Source organism: Carcharhinus amblyrhynchos, chromosome 19 (genome assembly GCF_965287045.1).
Source record: "Carcharhinus amblyrhynchos chromosome 19, sCarAmb.v2.hapA, whole genome shotgun sequence".
Lineage (NCBI taxonomy): Eukaryota > Metazoa > Chordata > Chondrichthyes > Carcharhiniformes > Carcharhinidae > Carcharhinus > Carcharhinus amblyrhynchos.
Genome location: NC_137342.1, coordinates 965,460 through 988,153, shown reverse-complemented (window position 1 = coordinate 988,153; position 22,694 = coordinate 965,460). Strand labels below are relative to the sequence as shown.

The following is a 22,694-nucleotide window of genomic DNA, read 5'->3' as shown; positions in this document are numbered from 1 at the left end:
GACTATCGATGATTCAAATAGGGGCCCATAATTTCCTCCCTCACCTTCAACAATGTCCTGGGATACACTTCATCAGGTCCTGGGGATTTATCTAGATGTGCTTTAAAATTTCCAGCACCTCGTTCTCTGTAATATGTACACTCCTCAAAACATCACAGTTTATTTCCCCAGGTTCCCTAACATCCATGTTTTTCTCAACAGTAAATACTGATGAGAAATATCCATTTAGGATCTTGCCCATCTCTTGTGGATCCGCGCAAAGAACAAAGAATATTACAGCACAGGAGCAGGCCCTTTGGCCCTCCAAGCCAAAGTAGTAACTGTGACTTTAGTAAGGCGTTTGATAAGGTTCACCATGGAAGGCTTCTGCAGAAATTGCAGATGTATGGGATTGAGGGTGATCTAGGAAATTGGATTAGGAATTGGCTGGCGGATAGGAGACAGAGGGTGGTGGTTGATGGTAAGTATTCGACATGGAGTTCAGTTACAAGTGGTGTGCCTCGGGGATCTGTTTTGGGGCCACTGCTGTTTGTAATTTTTATAAATGATCTGGATGAGGGTATAGTTGGGTGGATTAGTAAATTTGCTGATGACACCAAAGTCGGAGGTGTGGTAGATAGTGAGGAAGGGTGTCTTAGTCTACAGGGAGACTTGGATAAGTTGCAGAGCTGGGCCGAGAGGTGGAGGATGGAGTTTAATGCGGAAAAGTGTGAGGTAATTCACTTTGGTCGGAATAACGGATGTGTAGAGTATAGGGCTAACGGTAGGACTCTGAATAGAACATAGAACATTACAATTCTGGTGCAGCCGCACTTGGAGTATTGTGTGCAGTTCTGGTCCCCACATTATAGGAAGGATGTGGAGGCTTTGGAGAGGGTGCAGAGGAGGTTTACCAGGATGTTGCCTGGTATGGAGGGGAGGTCCTATGAGGAGAGACTGAGGGATTTGAGGTTGTTTTCGTTAGAAAGAAGGCGGCTACGAGGGGTCCTTATTGAAACATATAAGATGACTTAGAGGTTTAGATAGGGTGGACAGTGATAGCCTTTTTCCTCGGATGGAGAAAGCTAGCACGAGGGGGTATAGCTTTAAATTAAGGGGTGGTAGTTATAGGACGGATGTCAGGGGTAGGTTCTTTACCCAGAGGGTGGTGAGGGATTGGAATGCCCTGCCTGCTGCAGTTGTAAATGCGCCTAGTTTGGGGGCGTTTAAGAGATCCGTGGATAGGTTTAAGGATGGAAAGGGTTTGGTTTAGGTTAGAGGGTCATTGTTTTTTAACTGGTCGGCGCAACATCATGGGCTGAAGGGCCTGTTCTGTGCTGTAATGTTCTATGTTCTATGTAAGCTTGCACCGACCATGCTGCCTGACTTAACTAAAACCCCCTATGCTTCCAGGGACCATATCCCTCTATTCCCATCTCATTCATGTACTTGTCAAGACACTCCTTAAAAGTCACTACAGTATCCGCTTCCACTACCTCCCCCAGCAACAAGTTTCAGGCACCCACCACTCTCCGTGTAAAAAAAAAAACTGCCTCGTACATCTCTTTTAAAACTTGCCCCTCGCACCTTAAACCTATGCCCCCTAGTAATTGACTCTTCCGCCCTGGGGAAAAGCTTCTGACTATCCATGCCTCTCATAATCTTGTAGACTTCTGTCAGGTCTCCCCTCAACCTCTGTCACTCCAGTGAAAATAAATCAAGTTTCTCCAACCTCTCCTCATTTCTAATGCCCTCTGTACCAGGCAACATCCTGGTAAATCTTTTCCGTACCCTCTCCAAAGCCTCCATATCCTTTTGGTAGTGTGGCGACCAGAATTGACCACTATATTCCAAGTGCGGCCTCACTAAGGTTCTATGATGACCATGTTGATCCTTAAGAGGCCCGACTCTCTCCGTAGTTACTGTTTTGGTCTGTATGTATTTGTCGAAGCTTTTCGGATTCTCCTTTGCCTTACCTGCTAAAACAATCTCTTGTCCCCTTTTTGACCCCCTGAATTCTCTCTCAACTCTACTCCTATACTCCCTATACTCTTTGAGGGATTCCTTGTTGTAAAATGTAGTGTTTGTAAAACTATAAAATATTGTAAAAAAAAATTGAGATAATAAAATTGACTGTTTAAAAGATGGTCTTAACATAAGAACATAAGAAATAGGAGCAGGAGTAGGCCATCTAGCCCTTCGAGCCTGTCCCGCCATTCAATAAGATCATGGCTGATCTGTCGTGGCTCAGTTCCACATTCCCGCCCTCTCCCCAGAACCCTTAATCCCCTCGCTTATCAAAAACCCATCAACCCGCGTCTTAAAAATATTTAGCGAGGCAGCCTCCACCACCTCAACGGGCAGAGAATTCCAGAGATTCACCACCCTTTGAGGGAAGAAGTTCCTCCTCAACTCCGTTCTAAATTGCCCCCCTTTATCTTGAGGCTGTGCCCCCTAGTCCTACTGTCCTTTCTGAGCGGGAAGAGTCTCTCCACCTCTATCCTATCCATCCCATTCATCATCTTATACGTCTCAATGACATCAGTGAAGCAGATGAGTTTTTACATCAATCCAGGAGTTTTTGTAACTATATAGTGAGACTGGCATTTCATTCTAGACGCATTAATCAATTGAAGTTAAATTTTTCCGGCTACCATGTTGAGATCTGAATTCATGTCTCAGGAGCATTTGTCCACACCTCTAATGTAGATTAGCAACGTTACCACTGTGCTACCATAAGTGCGTTCCTCCATTAAGCCAGAGTTTGAACAAAGAGTAGAGAATCCATGTCAACGCAAGGCTAGCTGGTATTCAGTGCCCTTCCCTAACTGCCTTTGAACTGAGAGGCTTACTAGTCTTGTTTTTACTGTACTAAAGAGCTGCTGGTGCATCTAGTACCCAGACTGAAATAATGTATCAGAGGCAAAACAAGCAGGGTTGCTTTGATAACAGGCTTTTAGGCATTTGAATCAAAACATATTTTTGAATTTTGAATAGCTGCAGCCTATTGGATTTGAATTTAATGCTTTGATAACCTGTGAACCAATCCTATTGCGTGAATTTTGGTATGTCACTGGGGGTATAAAAACAGCTCCCAGCTCCAGAAAGCAGCCAGAAGACTACCTGCCAGCGACTGTTCAGCAACAGCTTAGTTCAGCTCAGAGAGAGAGAGAGAGAGACACACAGACAACAGCCCTCTAATGGTGTAACAGCCACTTTTATATCTTGAAAGAAAGCTTCATCTCAATCATAAAGGTACCCAAAGAAGATAATGAAGGCAGCAAAAATTAGCAAAAAATGAAAGGTGGTCCTGGAAGATGACAACCCTGATTGAAATTTGAGAGTGACTAAAAATTCTGACTTTTTTTTTGCTTTTGTTAATAAGTGGGAATTATAATTATCTAAACAGTATTCCATTAGAATAGGTGTTGAATTTGCGTTGCTAATAGTTTAGTTTACCTGTTTACTGTTAGTTAGAAGAATAAAGTGTTACTTGTTGATTTTACAGAGAGTTTCTCAGGTAGTTATTTTGATTTGACCACTAAAAGCTGTTGAAGGGCAGGTAATCTCCCTTCTCACAAATACTTTAAAAGATTATGAAGGGAGGTACTTTTTTTTTGAGTGTTAGATCTGAGAGAGAAGATCAACCTCCCCTTTATAAGAATTGTCACTCCCTGTTGGATGGCCACCTCCTGGAATGTATGATCCAGGAAACACTCATCCCCTGATACTCTGCAGTGAATTCAACTGCCTTGGAACTCAAAAATCCTGAACCAGAGCTCAAGAATCTAGAGACGCATGTGCACCCCCCCCCCCAAAGGAAACATGAAGTGCCCCAATATTTTGGACTAGAATTGCAAGCAACAAGTCTCAGCTGCATATCCATATCACTTGTTATGGAATAGATTTTAAGTAATGCGTCTTGATGCCAGTATTAAATATTAACTCACCCGAGTTAAAAGTTTGGATTTCCTTTCACCTAGTTTAAAAGAATGCTTCAGAGAGAGAAAATGAGAAATACTTACCAACCGATCATGGTGGCATAGTGGTTAGCACTGCTGTCTCACAGTGCCAGAGACCTGAGTTCAATTCTCGATTTGAGTCACTGTCTGTGTGAAGTCTGCCCGTGTCTGCGTGGGTTTCCTCCAGGTCCTTTCCACGGTCTGACTTGCTGGTTCGGTGCATTGGCCATGCTAAATTCTCCCTCAGTGTACCCGATCAGACATCGAGTGTGGCAGCTGGGGGGTTTTCACAGTAACTTCATTGCAATGTTAATGTAACCAACTTGTGACTAATAAATAAACCTTAATTTTATTTTGTCCTTTCTCAGATACATTTAACCTGTTCAGAGCCCCATGTAAGTGATGTGTCACCCTATTATAGAAAGGATATTATTAAACTAGAAAGAGTGCAGAAAAGATTTACTAGGATGCTACCAAGACTTGATAATTTGAGTTGTAAGGAGAGGCTGGATGGACTGGGACTTTTTTCTCTGGAGCGTAGGAGGCTGAAGGGGCAATCTTATAGAGGTCTATAAAATAATGAGGAGCATAGATCAGCTAGATGGTCAATATCTTTTCCCAAAGGTAGAGGAGTCTAAAACTAGAGGGCATAGGTTTAAGGTGAGAGGGGAAAGATACAAAAGAGTCTAGAGGGGCAATTTTTTCACACAGAGGATGGTGAGTGTCTGGAACAAGCTGCAAGAGATAATAGTAGAGTCTTTTAAAAAGCATTTGGACAGTTAGACGGGTAAGAGGGATATGGGCCAAACGCAGCTAATTGGGACTAGCTTAGATGTTTTAAAAAAAAGGCTGGCATAGGCAAGTTGGGCTGAAGGGCCTGTTTCCATGCTGTAAACCTCTGTGACTAACGTTTTGTCCTCTTGCTGGTCTAACCTTGTGCCCAGGGTTGACTTTGCTGTAGACTTAACATTTTTTTTTATCATGTACACTGCAAGAGAGATCTTAATATGCTGCCTCACAATTGTACATTTCTTTACAGATTCCATGCAAACATGTATTTTGTTTCAACTGTGCAAGTTTGCAAGAGAAAAAAAGTGATAAGATGTGTCCTGGGTAAGATGTGTTCTATTTCTGTTCAGCAAGTGACTTTACACTGCCTCAGTGCCAGGAACATTTTAAGTTTTGTTCTTAATTGTAGCATTTGTTTATTTGCAGCACAACACTTAGCTCGGTTACGTTGTTAGTTATTTGGCTAATGTTTCTTTTATTATTTCCCACTTTATCCTGTAGACCACCTGAGCCACACAGTGTACAACAAGTAGTAGTGTATACACCACACAAAAAGGTTTGCATTTATACAGCACTTTTCATGACCATAGATGTCTCAAAACATTGTAATGTAGGAAAGGCAACAGCAGATTTGCACTCCACAAGCACCCACAAACAGCAATGTGATGATTGCCAGATAATCTGTATTTGTGATGTTGATTGAGGGATAAATATATCCAGGACACTGGAAAAAACTTCCCTGCTCTTCTTTGAAATAGTGCCATTTTACACCCATCTGAGCAGGAAGGTGGGACCTCACTTTGGTGTCTCTTCCAAAAGACCTTGCCTCCAGCTGTGAATGCTCCCTCAGTATTGCGTTGGAGTCTTGTCTTTCATTTTTGTGCTCAAACACTGATTAAGAATAGAAGCCAGAACCTTGTGATTTGGTGTGATGTGCTACCAGCCGTGCCATGGGTGAAACTGTATGCAGAGTAGCGTGCAACAGTACACTCAAAAACTCCTCCTCACAGTCATTCTAAAGGTTGGACTGGTGGGGCTGTTGTATTATATCACTAATCCATTGATTCATGCTCCCATCTAGTGAGAGTCCACAGATTTACTTAATTTGCTTAGATTTTCCACAGTATTTTTCAATTGTAGATTGGAATAGTTTTATACTTAAACTAATTGTGCAATTGATGAAAAGTGGTGGGGCATTTCTTATTTTGTGGCAAAGAAATCATCCATCTGGTCTGGTTCATTCCAGAGAATCCAAAAGCCATCCCAGTACCTCATTCTCTAAATGGCTTTGTTTCAACCCCTAACTAATTCTTTAATTCATGATTTCTTTATAATCTGTATCCTCCTCTGCTTTTAAGTATTTATCCAACATTTTAAGTCTATTTTAATGCCAGGAGTGTACTGAATAAAGTGGATGAGCTTAGAGCATGGATCACTGCTTGGGGGTGTGATGTGGTGGCCATTACAGAGACTTGGATGTCTCAGGGACAGGACTGGGTACTTCAGGTGCCAGGATTCAGATGTTTCAGGAAGGACAGGGAGGGAGGCAAAAGAGGGGGAAGAGTGGCACTGTCGGTCAGGGATAGTGTCACGGCTGTAGAGAAGATGGATGCCATGGAGGGATTGTCTACAGAGTCTCTGTGGGTGGAAATTAGGAACAGGAAGGGGTCGGTAACTTTGCTGGGTGTTTTCTATAGGCTGGCCATTAGTAACAGGAATGTTGAGGAGCATATAGGGAAACAGATCCTGGAGAGATGTTGTAATAAGAGTTGTCGTGATGGGAGACTTTAATTTCCTAAATATCGACTGGAATATCCCTAGGGGTTTGGATGGGGAGGAGTTTGTTAGGTATGTTCAGGAGGGTTTCATAAGAACATAAGAAATAGGAGCAGGAGTAGGCCATCTAGCCCTTCGAGCCTGCCCCGCCATTCAGTAAGATCATGGCTGATCTGTTGTGGCTCAGTTCCACTTTCCCGCCCTCTCCCCATAACCCTTAATCCCCTCTCTTATCAAGAACCCATCAACCCGCTTCTTAAAAATATTTAGCGAGGCAGCCTCCACCACTTCAACGGGCAGAGAATTCCAGAGATTCACCACCCTTTGAGTGAAGAAGTTCCTCCTCAACTCCGTTCTAAACCGCCTCCCCTTTATCTTGAGGCTGTGCCCCCTAGTCCTACTGTCTTTTTTGAGCGGGAAGAGTCTCTCCACCTCTATCCTATCCATCCCATTCATTATCTTATACGTCTCAATGAGATCTCCCCTCATTCTTCTAAACTCTAACGAGTACAAGCCTAGTTTATTCAGCCTCTCCTCATAGCTCAACCCCCTCAACTCCGGTATCAGCCTAGTAAACCTCCTCTGCACTCCCTCCAGGGCCAAAATATCCTTGCGCAGGTGCGGCGTCCAAAACTGCACACAGTACTCCAGCTGCGGCCTCACCAATGCCCTATACAGCTGCAGCAAGACCTCCCTACTTTTATATTCAATCCCCCTCGCTATGAAGGCCAGCATCCCATTCGCCTTCCTGACCACCTGCTGCACCTGCAAGCTGGGTTTTTGCGACTCATGCACAAGGACTCCGAGGTCCCTCTGCACCGTTGCCTGCTGCAGTTTTTCGCCACGTAAGTAATAGTCCTTCCTACCATTCTTCCTACCAAAGTGGACCACCTCACACTTGCCAACATTAAATTCCATTTGCCATTTCCTGGCCCATTCGCCCAGCCTATCTAGATCCTTCTGCAGACTCTCCACACCCTCCGCACAATTTGCCTTTCCCCCAATCTTGGTGTCATCAGCAAATTTCGACACCCTGCACTCGGTTCCCTCCTCCAGATCATCTATATAAATGGTAAATAGCTGACACAGTATGTGGATAAGCCTATGAGAGGAGAGGCTGTACTTGGTCTGGTACTGGCTAATGAACCTGGACGGGTGTCGGATCTCTCAGTGGGAGAGCATCTTGGGGACAGCGATCATAATTCTATCTCCTTCACGGTAGCATTGGAAAAAGAGAGGATCAGGCAGGCTAGGAAAGTTTTTATCTGGAGTAAGGGGAAATATGAAGCCGTCAGGCAGGAAATTAGACGAGTCGATTGGATTGAGGTGTTCTTGGGGGGAAAAGTACCAAAGGAAGGTGGCAGATTTTCAAGAAATGTTTGCCTGGAGCTCTGCACAACAATGTTCCAATGAGACAGGGAGGTTTTGGTAGGTTATGGGAACTGTGGTGCACGAAGGTTGTAATGAACCTAGTCAGAAAGAAAAGAAAGGCATACAGAAGGTTCAGAGAGCTAGGAGACGTTAAGGATCCAGAGGAGTATACGGGTTATAGGAAGGAGCTTAAAAAGGAAATTAGGAGAGCCAGAAGGGGTCATGAGAAGGCCTTGGTGGGTAAGATTAAGGAGAACCCCAAGGCATTCTACAAATATGTGAAGAGTAAAAGGATGAGATATGAAGGAATAGGACCTATTCCTATACAAGAAGGGGGAAAAGTCTGTGCGGAACTGGTAGAAATGGCAGAGGTGCTTAATGAATACTTTGCCTCGATATTCACGGTGGAAAACGATTTGGGAGGTTGTACTGCAGGTTTGCGGCGGACTGAAAAGATTGAGTATGTGGACGTTAAGGAAGAGGATGTGTTGGAACTTTTAAATTGCATCAAGATAGAGAAGTCGCCAGGACTGGATGTGATGTACCCCTGGTTACTGTGGGAGGGGAGGGAAAGAGCCTCTGGCGATGATCTTTGCGTCGTCGATGGAGACGGGAGTGGTTCTGGAGGATTGGAGGATTGCGAATGTGGTTCCTGTTTTCAAGAAAGGGAGCAGGGATAGCCCAAGAAGTTACTGACTGGTGAGTCTGACCTCAGTGGTTGGTAAGTTGACCGAGAGGATACTGAGGGACAGAATTTATGAACATTTAGAGAAGTTTAGTATGATCAAAAGTAGTCAGCACAGCTTTGTCAAGGCAGGTCGTGCCTTACGAGCCTAGCTGAGTTCTTTGAAAATGTGACTAAACGCATTGACGAAGGAAGAGCGGTGAATGTAGTTTATATGGACTTCAGCAAGGCGTTTGATAAGGTCCCTCATGCAAGACTTGAGAAAGTGAGAGGGCATGGGATCCAAGGGGTTGTTGCCTTCTGGATCCAGAACTGGCTTGCCCGCAGAAGGCAGAGAGTGGTTGTGGATGGGTCTTATTCTGCATGGAAGTCGGTCACCAGTGGAATGCCCCAGCGATCTGTTTTAGGACCCTTGCTGTTTGTCATTTTCGTAAATGACCTAGATGAGAAAGTGGAGGGATGGTTTGGTAAGTTTGCCGACGACACAAAGGTTGGTGGTGTTGTGGATAGTCTGGAGGGATGTCAGAAATTGCAGCGAGACATAGATAGGATGCAAGACTGGGCGGAGAAGTGGCAGATGGACTTCAACGCAGATAAATGTGTAGTGGCCCATTTTGGTAGGTCCAATGGGATGAAGGAATATAATATCAAGAGTAGGACTCTTAGCGGTGTAGAGGATCAGAAGGACCTTCGGGTCCGGGTCCATAGGACTCTTAAATCGGCCTCGCAGATGGAGGATGTGGTCAAGATGGCATATGGTGTACTGGCTTTCATTAATCAAGGGATTGAGTTTAGGAGTCGGGAGGTAATGCTGCAACTTTATAAGACTCTTGTCAGACCTCATTTGGAGTACTGTGCGCAGTTCTGGTCGCCTCACTACAAGAAGGATGTGGAAGCTATTGAAAGGGTGCAGAGGAGATTTACAAGAATGTTGCCTGGATTGGGTGGCATGCCTTATGAGGATAGGTTGAGGGAGCTCGGTCTTTTCTCCCTGGAGAGACGAAAGATGAGAGGTGACCTGATAGAGGTTTATAAGTTGTTGAGAGGTATAGATAGGGTGGATTCTCAGAGGCTATTTCCCAGGGCTGAAATGGTCGCTACGCGAGGACACAGGTTTAAGGTGCTGGGGAGTAGGTACAGAGGAGATGTCAGCGGTAAGTTTTTCACTCGGTGGGTGGTGGGTGAATGGAATTGGCTGCCGTCAGTGGTGGTGGAGGCGAACTCACTGGGGTCTTTTAAGAGACATGGGATTTAATGGGATTGATGGTTATAGATAGGCCTGTGTGGTATGGATATGATCGGTGCAACTTGTGGGCTGAAGGGCCTGTTTGTGCTGTAGTGTTCTATGTTCTATTTCCCTTAAAGTGCAATGATCCTTACTTTATGTAGCAAACCATTTCAAACTGTAATAAATTCTGTTGTGCAAATAAATTTCTCCTAAACTCTCCATTTTCTTGCCAATGGATTTTAAAATCATGACCCTTTGGGTCCGATTTTACCAAAAATTAACAGGCGCGATATCGCAGTAAATTCGGACGTCAGGCCTGTAACGCAATCTGCACTTGAAATCGAGCAGAATGCACCTTTACCGACACCCGATTTTGGCACGGATCCAGTCTATGTCCCAATTGGGCGGCCCAATGATTTAAATGTATTAGCGTGCATTTAAATCGATCCAATAAACTGCACGCCCAACTGTACCGCCAAATCCCACTTTACCGTCTTCGGATCCGCGCTGCCATCCACCTGCAGAATAAAAATCTGAAGCGAATACCTTTTCTGCAGGGGAACCTCCGAAGCCCATCCTCCTCAAACACCCTTTGCAGACCTCCCCCCCCCCCCCCCCCCCCCACCCCGAACTCTCCCTGGGAGGCAAGCACCCCCTTGGCAGAGCACACCACTGCAACCTACCTCGATTGCTGCTCTCCCTTCTGACCTGCACTCATTGATGTGGAGATGCCGGTGTTGGACTGGGGTAAACACAGTAAGAAGTCTCTCAACACCAGGTTAAAGTCCCGTTGAAAAGTCCTGTTGGACTTTAACCTGGTATTGTGAGACTTCTTACTGCTCTGGCGTCTGCCAGAGAAGGGAGGCAGGCTCAGATGGATTTTTGGGAGGGATGGATGGTGGAGATCCTCCCAAGTCCATCCATCCTCCCCAGCTCTCTCTCTCCTTTGTTTTTCGTGCTTGGGCGTGCTGTTTCAGTTTTTTTTTTGATCTGTGCATGCGCCATTCAGAGCTCTGATCGTTCTGGCAGTGCTAAGCCCTGCCCACAGAGCGGACCGGACCGCAGCCAGCAAAAAGCGTATGGGCGTGCTGGAACAGGCATTCCAGGCTCGGATCCAGCACTTAGCCTCCGATTGGTAAAATCTGGCCCTTTGTCAATGAATGTCCCACCAAAGGATAAAAGCAAATTCCTGCTGATTCTGGAATCTGAAACACAAGCAAAAAATGCTAGAAAATCTCAGCAGGTCTGATGGCATCTGTACAGACAGAACCACCGTTTGGAACCTGGATTACCCTTTGTCAGACCCCACCAGAGGATATTTTCCACACTTTTCCCCTTGAGATCCCTCCATAATTTTACAGGCCTGTGTTAAATCTCCTCTTGATGTTCTCTGTAATTAGGTCCTTCTTTACTGAAAAATTGACCTTGGTGTTTTCATATGAATCCCAGGTCATGTAAACAAAGGCTAGAATAGATCGTTGGTTAGTAAAATTTGTTCCAAATTGTCATGCTGCGACTTGGACAAATCAAGACCCTGATCCACACAATCTCCTGGATATGGGATAAAATAATGGAAAACTCTGTGAAATTTCTCTTCAATCCCACAGACAAATAAGTAGCATACAGGAGACAGCAATGACTGAGGATACATTGCCCCATGCCTACCTACTTTGCTGACGACACCAAAGTCGGAGGAGTTGTAGACAGTGAGGATGGTTGTTACAGAGGGACATAGATAAGCTGCAGAGCTGGGCTGAGAGGTGGCAAATGGAGTTTAATACGGAAAAGTGTGAGGTATTCATTTCGGTAAGAGTAACAGGAGTACAGAATATAGGGCTAATGGAAGGACTGTCAGTAGTGTTGACGATCAGAGAGATCTCGGGGTACATGTGCATAGCTCCCCGAAAGTTGGCACCCAGGTTGATAAGGTTGTTAAGAAGGCGTATGGTGTGTTAGCTTTTATTGGTAGAGGGATTGAATTTCGGAGCCGTGAGGTCATGTTACAACTGTACAAAACTCTGGTGCAGCCGCACTTGGAGTATTGCGTACAGTTCTGGTCGCTGCATTATAAGAAAGATGTGGAGGCATTGGAAAGGGTGCAGAGGAAGTTTACCAGGATGTTGCCTGGTATGGTGGGAAGGTCTTATGAGGAAAGGCTGAGGGACTTGAGGTTATTTTCATTAGAGAGAAGAAGGTTACGAGGTGACCTAATTGAGGCATACGAGATGATCAAAGGATTGGATAAGGTGGACAGTGAGAGCCTTTTTCCTCAGATGGTGATGGCTAACATGAGGGGACATAGCTTTAAATTAAGGGGTGGTAGTTATTGGACGGATGTCAGAGGTAGGCTCTTTACTCAGAGGGTAGTAAGGGCGTGGAATGCCCTGCCTGCAGCAGTTGTGGACTCACCAACTTTAAGGGCGTTCAAACGGTCAGTGGATAGGCATATGGATAACATTGGAATAGTTTAGGTTAGAGGGTCATTAGATTGGTTCCACTGGTCGGCGCAACATCGAGGGCCGAAGGGCCTGTACTGCGCTGTTACGTTCTGTGTTCTACTTATGATAGTGTTATGTTGGTCATGCTGGGGCACTTGTTGCTTTATTATGTGCAGCAATCCCCACTCATAAAACGTCTTGTTCCAGAGGTAAACGACTCTGGAAAGAATTACCTTGTAGCATTTGACCTAGTTCCGTGTTTGTCCTTTAGTCCCCCGAACCAATCAACGAATATCATTATTTTGAAGATGTGAATCAAAGATTCTTTTCTCAAATGGAAAGCCCAAATTACTTTGAAGGGGCTGAATAAATGGTTGCCAAAGTTGCCTGGGCACAAAGACAGGTAGGAAAATAAGTTGTGAAGACATGAATCTGCAGAAAAATGAGGACAGGTTAGTTGAATGAGCAAACGTTTGGCAGATGGAGTAAATGTAGGAAAATGTGAATTTGTCCTCTTCAGCTGGAAGAATAGAAAAGCAGCGTATTATTTAAATGGAGAAACATTTGCAAAACTGAGGTACAGAGTGGTCTGGTGTCCTGGTTTAGTCTTATTTAAGAAAGGGAATAAATCTGTTAGAAATAGTTCAAAGCAGATTCACTCAGTTGACAGGTGGGATGTTGGGGGATTATGTTATGAGGAATGGTTGGACAGGCTGAACTTTTGTCCATTGCAATTTAGAAGAATGAAAAGTGATCTTATTGAAACATGGGAGAGGCAGTGAATTAGTAATCCAAATGGTGAAACTTGAATGCAATAAAAATCTGGAATTAAAAGTCCAATGATGACTATGAAACCATTGTTGATTGTCGTTAAAAACCCATCTGAAAGGAAATCTGCCGTATTTCCTGCACTGTGACTATAGCAATGTGGTTGACTCTCAAATGCCCCCGAAATGGAAATAAAGGAATAAGTACTGGCTCAGCCAGCGACACTTGTGATCCATAAAATGAATTAAACAAATGTATAACATCCGGGGGGAAATTGAGAGGGTGGATAATTACAGATGTTACTTTATCATATGCAACTCTAATTTCCTGTTTAGTGTCATTCCCAACATCACCACTACAGTTTGGAGGTCATTGTACAACCTCTACTAATGATTTTGCCACTTGATACGTTTTAGCTCGACCCACACAGATTCCACATCGTCGGAGCTAATATTCTTCATTATTACTGCATTAATTTCCTCTTTAACCAGCAGTTTACTTTTTGTCCCTCCTTCTTGACTATCCCTGGACACTCAGTTCCCATCTCTGGTCACTCTGCAGCAATGACTACAATCCCGACTATTTCATAACCATTTACATCAATTAATTCATTCACTTTATTGCAAGCGCTTGGAGTGTTAAGGCCTGATTCGAATTTGCCCTTTGGTTTCTTTGCCTATCACTGTTCTTATTCCCCTTTTTTTGTCCTTCATTCCCCCTCCTCTGACTCCTTGCATAGAACAAAGAACAAACAGCACAAAAACAGGTTCTCCGGCCCACCAAGCCTGCGCCAACATATGACGCCTTTCTAAACTAAAGACGTTTATTCTCCACATGGTCCACATCCCTCTATTTCTGGCCTATTCATGTATCTGTCAAAATGACTTTTAAATGTTGCTTTTGCATCTGCTTCAATTGCCTCCTCTGGCACCACAGGTGAGGCAATGGCCTAGTGGTATTTTTGCTGGAATATTAATCCAGAAACTCAGATAATTTTCTGGGGATCCTGAGTTCGAATCCCACCATGGCAGATGGTGGAATTTGTATTCAATAAAAAAAATCCACTGATCATAAAACCATTGTCGATTGTTGGAAAAACCCATCTGCTTCACTAATGTCCATTTAAGGAAGGAAATCTGCCATTCTTTCCTGGTCGGATCTGTGTGTGACTCCAGATCCACAGCAATGTGGTTGACTCTCAACTGCCCTTGGGCACTAGGGACAGACAACAAACGCTGGGTCCAACCAGCGATGCTCATGTCCTGTGAATGAATAAAAAAAAGTGAGGTGGGAGAGATACGATCGAGTCCAGAGGGGCAAATTTTTTCACGCAGAGGGTGGTAAGTGTATGGTGCAAACTACCAGAGGTAGTAATGGAGGCAAGTGTCTTTTAAAAAGCATTTAGACAGTTAGATGGGTAAGATATATAGTTGGATATGGGACAGACACGGGCAATTAGGTCTTACTTAGTGGTTTAAAAAAAGGTGGCGTGGACATGTTGGGCTGAAGGGCCTGTTTTCATAGTGTAAACCTCTATGACTTTGATATGGATTGCTTCATTATCTGAGGAATCATCAGTGATACTGAGAATTGCACAATCATCAACAAACTTCTGACCTTATGACGGAGGGAAGGTCATTGTTGAAGCTGCTGAAGATGGTTGGCTGGGAGGACATTACCCTGAGGAACTCCCGCAGGGATGTCCTGGAACTGAAATGATTGACCTCCAACCACCATGACCATCTTCCTTTATATAACAACTCGCGGAAAGTTATCCTGATGCCAGTTTTGCTAGGGCTTGATCCACATTCGATCAAATGCTACCTTGATGTCAGGGGCAGTCAGATAGTGCGGAAAAGGCCATTCGACCCACCAAGTCTGCCCCATCAATAACTATCACTAAAGTCACACTAATCCCATTTTCCTACACTTGTCCCATGTCCTTAAATGTGAAGATGCTTCAATGCTCACCCAATTGTTGGAAGCTTTCTGGCCTCCACAGCCTTCCCAGGCAGTGCATCCCAAATTTCCACCACCCTCTGAGTGTATTTTGTTTTTCTCAAATCCCATTCTGAATCTCTTGCCCCTCACCCTGAAACTGTGTCCCTTTGTGATTGACCCCTCAACCAAGGGGAACAGCTACTTTCTATTCCCCCTATGCATAACTTCATATAGCTCAATTAGGTCTCCCCTCAGCTCTCTCTGCTATAAAGAAAGTAATCCAAACCTATCCAAACTCTCCTTTAGCTCAAATACTCCATCCCAGGCAACATCCTGGTGAATCTCCTCTGCATCCCCATCCAGTACAATCACATCCTTCCTATAATGAGGTGATCAGGATTGCACTCAGTACTCCAACATTCTATACAGCTCCAACACTATCTCCTTGTTCTTTCTTTAATCAATCATGGCCTGGAGTGTAAGTGCCCCATGCCTTCTTAACTATCCTGTTCACTTGATCTGTCACTCAGGGATCTATCAATAAGCTCTTCTGAGCTTCCTAGCGTCCTGCCGTTCACTAAGTACTCCCTTGTCGTGTTTCTTCTTCCAAAGTGCATCACCTCGCATGTATCAGGGTTAAATATAATCAGCCACTGCTCTGTCCATTTGGCCAACTCATCTATATCTTTCTGTAACCAACAACTACTTTCTTCACTATTAGCCGCCTACCAATCTTGGTGTCACCTGTGAACTTGCTAATTATTCCCCCCCACATTTTTATCTCTATTATTTTTGTACATACCAAATGATAAGGGCCGCAGTACTGATCTTTGTGGTACACCACTGGATATTGACCTCCAGTCATCCTCCTACCACCACCCTTTGTGTTCTATTACTAAGTAAGTTTTGGAACCACCTTGCCAAGTTTCCTTGAATTTCATGAGCATTCTCAATCAGCCTTCCAAGGTGGGATCTTGTCAAAGGCTTTGCTAAAATCCATATAAACTGCATCAACTGATTTCCCTCATTCTCTCACACGATCACATTTTCAAAAAGTTCTATCAAATTTGTTAGGCATCACCTCCCTCTGACACAGCCATGCTGACTATCCTCCATTAACCCTTGCCTTTCCAAATGGATGTAATTCTCTCCTTTAGAATTTTCTCCAATAGCTTCCTGACCACTGACGTGAGATGCACTGGTCTGTAATTTCCTGGTTCATCTCTACCACCCTTCTTGAAAAGTGGAACCACATTAGCCATCCCCCAGTCCTCTGGCACTTCTCCCGTGGCCAGAGAGGAATTAAAATTTGTGCCAGAGCCCCTGCAATTCTCTCTCCCCACTCCCATAGCAACCTGGGATGCATTTCATCTGGGCCTGGGGATTTGTCCACTTCTAAGCCTGTTGGAGTCGATCATACCTTCCCATTTCCTCTTGCACTACTTATACTCCTCTGGGCTGTAGCTGAACTGCTCCCTTTGAACTTGCTAAAAGCTTTTTTCTTCTCCTTCATTCTGTACTGAATTAGAACCACAGCACAGAAACAGGCCTTTGTGGCTGTGCCGAACCATTTTTCTGCCTAGTTCCACTGACCTGCACCTGGACCATATCCCTCCACACCCCTGTCCAAGTTTTTCTTAAATGTTGAAAGTGAGCCTGCTTTCACCACTTCATCTGGCAGCTCATTCCCCCCTAATATTCCCTTTAAACTTTCCCCCTTCACCCTTAACCCATGTCCTCTAGTTTTTTCTCCCCATGGAAAAAGCCTGCTTGCATTCACTCTATCTATACCCATCATAATTTTATACACCTCTATCAAATCTACGCTCCAGGGAATAAAGTCCTAACCTATTCAACCTTTCTCTGTAACTCAGTTTCTCAAGTCCCGGCAACATCCTTGTAAACCTTCTCTGTACTCTTTCAATCTTATTAACATCCTCCCTGTAATTAGGTGACCAAAACTGCGCACAATACTCTAAATTCAGCCTCACCAATGCCTTATACAACCTCACCGTAACGTTCCAACTCTGATACTCAATATTTCGATTTATAAAAGCCAGTGTACCAAAAGCACTCTTTATGACCCTATCTACCTGTGACACCACTTTTAGGGAATTATGTATCTTTATTCCCAGACCCCTCTGTTCTACTGCACTCCTCAGTGTCCTACCATTTACCCTGTATGTTCTACTTTGGTTTGTCCTTCCAAAGTGCAATACCTCACACTTGTCTGCATTAAACTCTATCTGCCATTTTTCAGCCCATTTTTCTAGCTGGCCCAAATCCCTCTGCAAGCTTTGAAAACCTTTCTCACTGTCCACTTCACCTCCAATCTTTGTACCACCAGCAAATTTGCTGATCCAATTTACCACATTATTATCCAGATCATTGATACAGATGACAAACAACAATGGACCCAACACTGATCCCTGTGGCACACCACTAGTCACAGGCCTCCACTCAGAAGCAATCCTCCACTACCACTCTCTGGCTTCTTCCATTGATGTGGGTATGCCGGCGTTGGACTGGCGTAAACACAGTAAAAAGTCTGACAACACCAGGTTTTAGTCCAACCGATTTATTTGATAATAGAATCAAATAATTTTCAAATAAATTGGTTGGTCTAAAACCTGGTGTTGTCAGACTTTTTACTGTGTTCTTCCATTTAGCCAATGTCTAATCCAATTTACTACCTCTCCATGTATACCTAATGACTGAACCTTCCTAACTAACCTCCCATGTGGCACAATAGCACAGTGGTTAGCACTGCTGCTTCACAGCTCCAGGGTCTTGGGTTTGATTCCCCGCTTGGGTCACTGTCTGTGTGGAGTTTGCACATTCTCCTTGTATCTGTGTGGGTTTCATCCCACAGTCCAAAGACATGCAGGTTAGGTTGATTGGCCGTGCTTAAAATTGCCCCTTAGTGTCCTGAGATGTGTAGGTTAGAGGGATTAGTGGGTAAAATATGTAGGGATATGGGGTTTGGACTTGGGTGGGATTGTGGTCAGTGCAGACTTGATGGGCTGAATGGCCTCACTCCTTACTGTAGGGTTTCTGTGATTTGTCAAAGGCCTTACTGAAGTCCATTTAGACAACATCCACTGCCTTCCCTTCATCCACTTTCCTGATAACCTCCTTGAAAAACTCTAATAGATTGGTTAAACATGACCTACCACGCACAAGGCCATGTTGTCTCTCCCTAATAAGTCCCTGTCTATCCAAGCATTTGTAGATCCTATCTCTTAGTACACCTTCCAATAATTTAACTATTACTGATGTCAAACTTGCTGGCCTATAATTTCCCAGATTACTTTTTGAGCCTTTTTTAAACAATGGAACAACATGAGCTATCCTCCAATCATCCGGCACCTCACCCATGGATACCAGCGTTTTAAACATATCTGCCAGGGCCCCTGCAATTTCAGCACTAGTCTCCTTCAAGGTCCGAGGGAATATCCTGTCCGGTCCTGGGGATTTATCTACCCTGATTTGTCTCAAGACAGCAAGCACCTCCTCCCCTTTAATCTATATAGATTCCATGACCTCCCTACTTGTTTGCCTCATTTTCATAGACTCCATTGCCAGTTTCCTTAGTAAATATGGATGCAAAAAACCCATTTAATATCTCCCCCATTTCTTTTGGTTCCATACATAGCCAACCGCTCTGATCTTCAAGAGGACCAATTTTATCCCTTACTATCCTTTTGCTCTTAATATACCTGTAGAAGCTCTTAGGACTATCCTTCACCTTGACTGCCAAAGCAACCACATGTCTTCTTTTAGCCCTCCAGATTTCCTCCTTAAGTAGTTTCTTGCACTTTTTATCCTCCTGAAGCATCTTATTTGCTCCCTGTTGCTGATACATGTCATACATCTCTCTCTTTATCAGAGTTCCAATATCCCTTGAGAACCAAGGTTCCTTATTCTTATTCACTTTGCCTTTAATCCTCACAGGAACATACAAACTCTGCACTCTCAAAATTTCTCCTTTGAAGGTCTCCCACTTATTAATCACATCCTTGCCAGAGAACAGTCTGTCCCAATCCATGCTTTTTAGATCCTTTCTCAGAGATCCAAATTTCTCTGAACTAATCGTTCCTACATTTCCCCCTACAGGGAACATGTTGGACTTGTACTCTTCCCAGCTTCTTTTTGAATGCCCCCTACTGCTTCACTGTATTACTTACCCGCACCAGGCTGTTCCCAGTCAACTTTGGCCAAATCCTGCTTTATTTTAATAAAATGTGCCAATCCAAAGCCGTCTTTTACAGGCCATCTTTCTCCGTCAATAACAAACTTAAACCATACCATACTGTGGTCGCTATTGCTAGAATGCGCCTTCACTGCACATTTAACACTTGTCCAGCTTTATTCCTCAGAACCAGATCCAGCACTGCTCCCCTCCTTATTGGGCCTTCTACATACTGATACAAAAAACTCTCCTGGATACATTTCAAGAAACCCACCCCTTCTAAACCCCTTACACTCTGACTATCCCAATTTATGTTGGGGAAGTGAAATCCTGTCGTATAATTATCTGATTATTATTCTTCCTTGTCAACTGTCTACATATTTGCTCCTCTATTTCCTTTCTTTCAGTTTAAACCTGCTCAGTTCTAATATTCTTACTAACTCACTTCACACTATATTTGAGCAGTTGAAAATTTTAATTTCTCTCTCCTAGTCTAAACAAATACCTGCTGCTCAAAGAATGTGAAAGAGAAATTGTCACAGTTTTTTTTCTCTTTTTTTCAAAAGCTGTCATTCTGATTCCTCCTATCTTCTCATTAGCGATGTTCTCGCAGGCTCCCTTCGCGGCTGATTAAATACAAGCATTTGTTTAATTATGGCACAGCTGATTAGTAGCACAAATGGCTTGAGTTTTTGAAATGAAGCATAATAATTTAGGAACTGACCACCCCTATTTTCTTTTTATTTTTAGGTGTAGTGACCCAGTTCAGCGTATTGAGCAGTGCTTACGTGGCTCACTGTTCATGTGTAGCATTGTCCAAGGCTGCAAACGGACCTACCTTTCTCAGAGAGACTTGCAAGCTCACATCAACCACCGGCACATGAGAACTGGTAAGGCTGTCATTAGGTCGCAGCCAGAACCAATCCACCCTGCGATGGCACCTCCAGCTGAAATTGCTGAGCGTTTTCTGATGCCACAAGACAAGCACCATATTGCGCATCTGCCTCCTAAGCAGCATGCCATCTTGATACCACCACCCCCCTTACAGCATGTGTCACATGATCACTACAGCCAGACACATGAGGATATTCGTCCACCGCCCTCTGAGATGTCTCTTCCTCCACCGCCTCGGTCGGTGAGTCAGGAAACATTTCGAATTTCGACAGTGACAACAAGGAAACACAGTAATCTGATCACCGTTCCTATTCAAGATGACTCTTCAAGTACAAGCAATCGTGAGCCCCCAACTGCTGCACCTCATCATCATCCTGAATATCAGAACAATCCTGTGGTATCTCACCCACATCACATGCTGCCTCCGCAGCAGCACTATGCTCCACCTCCTCCCCCACCGCCACCAATAAACCATCCCATGCAGCACCCAGCACAGGCAGCTGGCAACCCCCACATTGTGTACAACCAGGCTCCACCTCCACCTCTGTCAGCAGCTCCACCACCAATCAACCCCCCGCCAGGGCACATCTTGGCTCAAATGCCACCATATATGAACCATCCACCTCATGGACCACCCCCTCCACAACACAGTGGTCCACCTGTCAACACTCCTCCACCTCCCCACCATTACTCTGCCTCCTCAATGCCGCAGTATACAGAGGACCAGGGAACTCTGAGTCCTCCTTTTACTCAGCCGGGAGGGCATAGTCCAGGTATTGGTGTTTGGCCTGCTCCTAGAGGTCCCCCTCCACCAAGGATTCAAGTCCCACCTCCACAGGCTCCACTGCCTGGGCCGCATCACCCAGATCAGACACGATATAGGCCATATTATCAGTAAGTTGTGGGATGGATTGAATGGAATTGCGTTATAGCCATACGCTGTAATGTTTCTTCAGATGTACATTTCTTTACTTTTTGGAGAGAGCCTGCTGAAAGGAATTACAGCGATTGAAGGTTAGGTTCATTGACCCAAACAGGCGCCGGAGTATGGCGATGAGGAGAATTTCACGGTAACTTCATTGCAGTGTTAATGTAAGCCTACTTGTGACTAATAAATAAATAAACTTTAATTGGGATGGTTACGATGCAGTAAATTAATTCACATGGTTTGTATATAAGCAGAAATTGGCAATTGACTTTTCACACACAATTTATCCCTTTAATGGCTATGTTTTTCACCCACTTTCATAATGTATATTGTGCAATTTGCTTCTTGTGTGAGGAAGATCTGAGTGACTATCAGAGGCAATCCTATGAAGATTCTGCTAGGACTAAAAGTTAACCTTTTAGTCAAGATAGAGGAACATAATTTAGAGAGATGTAAATATAATACATTATAAATGCATAGATTACTGACTTTAACTCATTGTACTGTGATTAACATCTACAAAATATTCTGTAAGTAAGTCCTCAAATGTAAGCAATTCAGTGTTGCAAAGTTATGTTTTTCTTATTGTAAACCCTTCAAAGTTGACAACAGGGATGTTGTAAGATGAGTGCCATGCAGCAGGTGAACAGGTATTATTTTGTTTACTTGTGCTTGAAATGTATAATCTCCATGCAGTGGAATATTAAAGTGATTGCTGGCTTTTCAGGAGTTTGAATCTATTGTGTGTAATATTGTATTCCCCAACTCCCAAGCTCCTTTTACTGTTGAAAACACTTTTTTTAATTTTGCAAGAAAAGATTAGAATACATTTCAGAACAAGGTTACTGGTGGTTTTTTTATTTTGTATTCTGTAAAATAAAAGTATGATATGCGAAATGATAGAAGGAAGGAAATTTATATCTACTTATATGGGTTATTTTTGGAAACTCCAAACAAAAGGTAAGTGAGGTACAGTAATCGTGATATCTGTTTGAACAATACCCGTCTTAATGAAATCCATCAAATGAATCAAAAAGCCATTAGTTAATTGGAAGCATTTAACTACAATCCTGGTCTTTCACTATACATTTTACTGTAGGAGCTTCCGTGACATCTTGTGTGGTCAAGTATTATGTTTTAGATATAACTTACATATTTAATATGGCTGATGTATTATTTCCATCCAATATTGGAAAGCTCTTGAATTCACCATGGCTAGAATGAGAGACTTTTAATCATCTGATCAGAACCTCAGACTGCGTCTGAAATCTCCAAACTAAAGTCTGAGAAATCCATTGGTTGCAGGATTGAGTTGCATAATATTTATTCGACACTACAGGTGTTGCATCTGTAGCACACTCAGATGTCCTCTTAGGGAGGCCATGATGTGGAGATGCCTGCGTTGGACTGGGGTAAACACAGTAAGAAGTCTGACAACAGACTTCAGGTTGGACTTAAACCTGGTGTTGTCAGACTTCTTACTCTTAGGGAGGAACAGGGAGCATGCCCCACGTAACGCAGACTCAGTCAGTCATCATCCAAATCCATGTGTAATGCTGATTTGACATCAGCTGCGCCATTTTGGACGTGCACTAATAACCTCTGTTACCCTCAAACAAATGAACATATGTTGAATAGCAGGAAGGGTAACCAATCAGCGCCATTTAATAGGCATCAGCTACTTCCAGGTTAGTTTCTGATTTATTCCTCAACCTCGATTTTGAACTTGCTCCCAGACATGGA

General features: G+C 43.8%; 1 protein-coding gene across 1 annotated transcript in view; it reads left to right on the top strand.

Annotated features, from left to right (window-relative positions):
* The window catches only part of cbll1 (Cbl proto-oncogene-like 1, E3 ubiquitin protein ligase), a 51,638-nt gene extending 29,958 nt beyond the window's left edge, over positions 1 to 21,680 (top strand). The window contains exons 5-6 of the mRNA XM_080207124.1: positions 4,981 to 5,054; positions 19,880 to 21,680. Coding sequence (XP_080063250.1) covers positions 4,981 to 5,054; positions 19,880 to 20,921 — 1,116 coding nt within the window. The 3' untranslated portion in view covers positions 20,922 to 21,680. The remainder of the gene's footprint in view (positions 1 to 4,980; positions 5,055 to 19,879) is intronic.
* The last annotated feature ends 1,014 nt before the right edge of the window (positions 21,681 to 22,694 follow it).